Source organism: Orycteropus afer, unplaced genomic scaffold, assembly GCF_000298275.1.
Source record: "Orycteropus afer afer isolate SDZICR_OR568_19922 unplaced genomic scaffold, OryAfe1.0 scaffold00135, whole genome shotgun sequence".
Lineage (NCBI taxonomy): Eukaryota > Metazoa > Chordata > Mammalia > Tubulidentata > Orycteropodidae > Orycteropus > Orycteropus afer.
The window spans coordinates 6,859,031-6,864,602 of record NW_006921722.1 but is presented as its reverse complement, the minus strand read 5'-3'; the positions used below and the strand labels follow the sequence as shown (position 1 = coordinate 6,864,602).

The following is a 5,572-nucleotide window of genomic DNA, read 5'->3' as shown; positions in this document are numbered from 1 at the left end:
TGGAGCAGCTGATGGTTTGGGCCATCAACCCTTCAATTAGCAGCTAAGTGCTCGACCACTGTGCTACCAGGGCTCCTCTATGTAATATGGTGGGTAAATAATTCCTCCCAGGGTGCATGGTATGGGCACTTCATAAGCGGTGTGAATGTAAGTGCTTAGAGCAGTGGGAGCCATATGCTGGGCCCTCAACAACCTCCTTTCCCGTCAGTTCTCTCTGTGTCTATGTATTTTCAAGTATATGTACAACATCTTCCTTTTTCTTAACATGCAAGTCCTGGCACCGGTTGCATGGAGCCACACCGTGTGATGGTGCTGGGTCAGTGGCAAGAGGAGAAAACTAACTTATGTGTGGACACGCTTGGGAAGTCTGACTTGAGCAGGTAGAATGAAATGATATTCAGTAGACATGGACAACCCAGCAACTTTATCCATTGGTTTGTTAATCTTGTCAGAGTCCGAGATGATTTTGAGCTGGACTGATGTGGCCATTTGAATCCAGATTCAGCTATAACTTGGAAACTATGCTACACTGTGTCCAGAGATAAATGCAAGGCATAGCAGGGAAGAACAGTGAGGATGTGTACAAGCTACAGTTCTCAGGAAATCAGTAATAAAAGGAAACCATTTTCCGCCTAGTTAGTTGTGTTATGACCAAATCACTTGTGCTCAGCAGGAAAGGTGACAGCTTTTGATTTTTCCATGTGTCACATTTCAGAATGTCTGTCCAAGATCCAACTGTTCTTAAAGGAGATATGGGATTGAGCTACAGCGTACAGGGTTATTTTCATAGTCATTAATTTTTTTTCTTCCTTGAGAGAAACACCAACTGTGCCCTTTGCCCAGTTTTCAGATACCTTCCTTTGCTTCTGTACACCTCAGTGTGAGTTGCTTTGTTCCTGGGAATGATTCCTGCTGTGGAGAGAAATAGGGACTGTGACTAGAAGAAATGAGTCAGAGAGATGGCAAAAAAAGGAAGGAGGTTTGCAGTGAGGCTTTGGGAGAAATGAGGGCAACTGAGGAAACGCACCCTATTTCTTTGGCAACAGAAATTCTGAAAGTGAAAGGTAAGTGAGAAGTATCGAAGAGTAGCCATTATTGCTAATTTTAAAGGCCCAGAAAGCCACAGGTACACCGTCTTTATGGCTTTCCTTTAGCCACCAGGAAAACATATTACGAGGGCTTCTGTAAGCTCGCTTGCAACTCCCATTTCCCCACAGCACATTTCTTTCCTGAATCATGCCCATTCCAGGCTCCAGGCTCCTCACCTCTGAAGCTGATGAGGGAGTACTGAGTGGGTTTTGGCCACAACACCGTCTACTGTGGAGACTTGGTTTCTGATATGGACATTCTTTCCCTAACGCCTCGAACACCATCACATTCATGCTCTTTTTCCATCCCTGGGGTCTCTTCAAGCAAGATCTCAGGAGCTGTCTCCTCTGCCAGGTTGTTTCCTCCAGAGCAGAGGGGCAGCTGGGGAGAAATAACCAACGTATTCTAGAACCATCTGTACTTACTCTGCTCTGGATTATCATTCTGTCTTCAAATCACATACTAACCATGTATGTGTCATTCATTAACCAATGTTTTCTAGAACCATCTGTACTTACTGTGCTCAGGATTGTCATTCAGTCTTCAAATCACATATCAACCACATATGTGTCGTCATGAAACTATGTCACTCCCATTCGTTCTTCCGTGAGTTTCCCAATTCACTTTTCTTAATGTTATGATGCTTAAAACTTTTGTTTTATTTAGCTTCCTTTTTTTTCCTTTCCTGAGAGTGCTTTGTGCATTGAATAGTTGTTTTCAGACACAAGTTTACCCCAAGTTTATTTGAGTGTGGTGCAAATATTTAGTATACATCTATATTGTGTTACATTACAGTGTCAGACACCAAGGGAGCGGAGAGATTTTGCTTACAAAATGTCATGTTTCATTTTGGCTAGTTTTGAAAACAAGAAATACTTTTTGAAATCTCATAACTTAAGATAAAAATTAATTGTGTTTCTTAATCATTTGTTTTTCTTTTGGGCCAAACTATCAAAATATTTAAGTTAAATATATATGTATAGAACCAGGGTTTACCCTCCTCTCAAACTGTCGATAATCTTGATTTGTTTTCTCTGTGGAAGTGAACTCTTCTGTCACTCTGAGTGTTGTGAATATTACTTCTCAATCATGATAGTTTTATGCTATTCTTCTCAGAGATGTTTTAAAGATACTGTCCAACCATCCCATACAAAATACATTCAATGTATGAATGCTTCTGAAGAACTTATCAAATGACTAGTTCCTTATTCTTGCAATAGCAAGACAGCATCATTAAGCCAGAGAGGGTCTGGAGTTTATTTTAAGTCATTTCATTTTTGGTTTCAATTTACCACCCACAGTTATGTAGAGATGTGAAAGTATGCAGGTTTGGTGTGTTTGTTTCCCTGTTACACAGTACTCATGTCCAAATAGGACTGTACTTAAAGTCTCGAGAACTAAAGAAATTAGGAAACATTTACCTTTTTGCTCATGGTATCAGGGAACAGTGGGAAAAAAATTCACTTCCCAATGTGCCATTGTCACCAGTTGATAGTTGCGCTGTTTGCATAGTTGATCACCCTCTGAAGCCAAGGAATGTGAGACTGCTGTCCACTAAAATGGGCCTGAAAGTCACGTGGAACGCACCCAAAGACGCTGCCAGTAGACCCGTGGAGCATTACAACATTGCCTATGGGAAGTCCCTGAAAAGCCTTAGCTACATCAAGGTGAATGCGGAGACATCCTCCTTCCTTATCGAGGATGTGGGTAAGTGACACTATGATCTTGTTCCTAGCACAATGAACTGCATACCAACATTCTCAGTTACATTACTGGATAGCTGTTTGTGGCCTTGGCTTAGAGCACCTACTGGTTCTTTGGGAATGGGCAGCTGAGTCCAGAGACACTACTCATCAACGCTGTTGCTTAAAGCCCTTCACACTGACTTCTGGGCTTTCCAGTCACGCATGTTAGCTCTTCAGTATCCCTGGCTCTCTCTCCAAATCTATGTTGGGAAAAGTTTTTAGTTTCTGAATGGGTTTTAGGAGATATGTTGATTCTACTTGATCTCATAGGAACTTAACTACTAGACAACTTAGGAACCTAATGTTAGGATTTCTAATTTATGAAACCATTATGGAGTAAATGGTAAAGTCACTGCCATCGAGTTGATTCCAACTCATAGTGACCTTTTATAACACAGCAGAACTGCCCCGTAAGATTTCCAAAGCTGTACATCTTTATGGAAGCAAACCACCACATCTTTTCTCTTACAGAGCAGCTGGTAGGTTCAAACCACCAACCTTTTGGTCAGCAGCTGAATGCTTTAACCACTACACCATCAGAGTTCAAGTACTCAAGTAATACATCCCTGAAAAGTGTGTATGATATGTTATCCTTAACCACATCTGATTCAAAGGTGGAATTTTTCTGCCATTAAATTTGATCATGGTAGTTCAGGATCTTTTAAATTTTGCCTAAATATTTGCTTTGCAGGTGTAGATGGTTTTGACCTTAGGCATAGAGCTCTGTCTTCTGCTGTTTGGATTCTAGGATCCTCAAACAGCATTTATTTTACTATCTTCTTTTGGTCCAACCTTAAGATGGATCATTGGAGTGACAGAAGGCAGCATCTATGAAAACTAAGCCCCACCCTCAACCCCACACCAAATTAGCATCTTTCCACCTTCCTTCAGTGGAGCGCAATCAGCTTGTGGCCCCTCAACACTGCTCCCCTGGTTAGAGAGTACATACCATTCCTCTGTGCCTCCTGCACTGTGATCTGGTGCTCTCTGGCTGACAGAGCAAGAAATGTGGACAAGGAGGTCAGATCCCTTCCTCAGGGTTTCAGTGCAAGGTGCACTTCTCAGCATGTCTTTCCCATCACACACCCCAGACCCCAATGCCAACTCTCAGTTTCACCCGAGAGTCCACCAGGCTGAAGGTCACATTTGCTTCAACCTGGGCTGTTAGGATTGTTGCAGAGAAGAGAGACGTGTGAAGAGAGCTGAGGGGTTCACTGAAAAACAGAATGTCTCCCAAACAGCTTTCTGATTAGTTAGCTATATACGAATCAGAGACATGTGGATTACATTTCTCTGAAATACAAATAAGCTCCAAATGAACAGAGCAAGTGCCCGGAGGAGCCTGACTCTGCATTTCCTAGTTAGTCTGGCAGCTCGTGCCAAACCCTAAGTGCCACCAGCCCTGGCTTCATTAGGCAGACCTCAGACAACCTTGAGCACGGCAGGCATCCCAGATGGTCTCAGCTGGGTCACAGTTCCTGGGCCTCTGGCTGAAGAAGAGAAGCTCTGTTGTAGCGATTCTCCTGCTTCTGAGCAACGTGATGGCCATGACTGCCTTTGACAGGACCAACTCTCACCTCTCTAGCCCTTTGCCCCTCCAAGGCCCACAGACCTTTTCCTCTTAAGACACTGGCACCTCCATTTACCTTTCACAAGATACTAATTCATTTTGATGAAAACCAGCACGATCGACTTTTCCTTTTAGAAGCTGCAAGTACACGGTGCACCCTCTTTGTGATATGGTATCTTGGTTTCCTTTTGCATCCTGACAACTTCAGAAGCTCAGCCAAAGAGAATTCCATGATTTGACCTTGTCCCCTAGATGCAATTCGAAAAGTGAAGTCCAATACCTTCAAGTTAGCATTTCTAAGACTCCATGAAATAGTTTGCTGGCTTGTTGTTGACATGCAAAGACAGCATGTAGACATAGTAAGAGAAACATGTTATTTTGAAAAGGAGAAAAGTTCATGAATCTTTACATGTTGAATTCATTAGGTATTGCATCCCATGTGCTAAATCTTATAATTAAGTTGACATTTTCTTGTTATTTTCTGGAGATTTACATTTGGAATTTCTACAGAGAAATATTATGGATAGTTACTGACTCTGTCTGTTAAAACATCTATTTGGTGGATAGTGCATTCCTGTTCCTTATTTTGATTTCATGCTAAAAAAGCTTTTAATATTGACTGCTCATGAATCCAGATTTATTATACTTACCATGTACTTTGTACCTACTAAATTTTGTTTCCTTGGGTCACATGTGTTTCAGTTGCATGAAAAGAATGTGAGTGATTTTTGATGAAAAAGAGAGAGAGAGAAAGCTATAGTTAGATTTGTCACTTAATTCAGGTTTTTCTATTTTGTTATAACTGGCATAAGGCAGATGGTTAGTGAATCAAACTGTGTCATTCTTGGAGATGTGCAATGGTGGCTTGATATGACCGTATGTTTCAGAGCCGGGGGTAGTGTACTTTGTCCTGGTTACTGCGGAAAATCACAGTGGAGTGAGCCGTCCAGTTTACAGAGCTGAAAGTCCACCTGGTAAGTCTTACCTAGAATGAGAGGTGAAGTTTGTGTTACTTAGATCGGAACAGACATCCCTTCTTGCTTCTTCAGGTCAATACAAATTTCCGATGATTAATTCTTAAACAATAAGTTTTTAGATTTGTCTAACAAGTTGAAAGGTAGAAACTAGAAGAGACTTATCCCTTCTTTTAAGGTAATTTTAATGTAGG

General features: G+C 41.6%; 1 protein-coding gene across 1 annotated transcript in view; it reads left to right on the top strand.

Annotated features, from left to right (window-relative positions):
- The window catches only part of FNDC1 (fibronectin type III domain containing 1), a 128,737-nt gene that overhangs the window by 28,822 nt on the left and 94,343 nt on the right, over positions 1-5,572 (top strand). The window contains exons 4-5 of the mRNA XM_042781576.1: positions 2,602-2,796; positions 5,292-5,378. Of these exons, the coding sequence (XP_042637510.1) occupies positions 2,602-2,796; positions 5,292-5,378 (282 nt within the window). The remainder of the gene's footprint in view (positions 1-2,601; positions 2,797-5,291; positions 5,379-5,572) is intronic.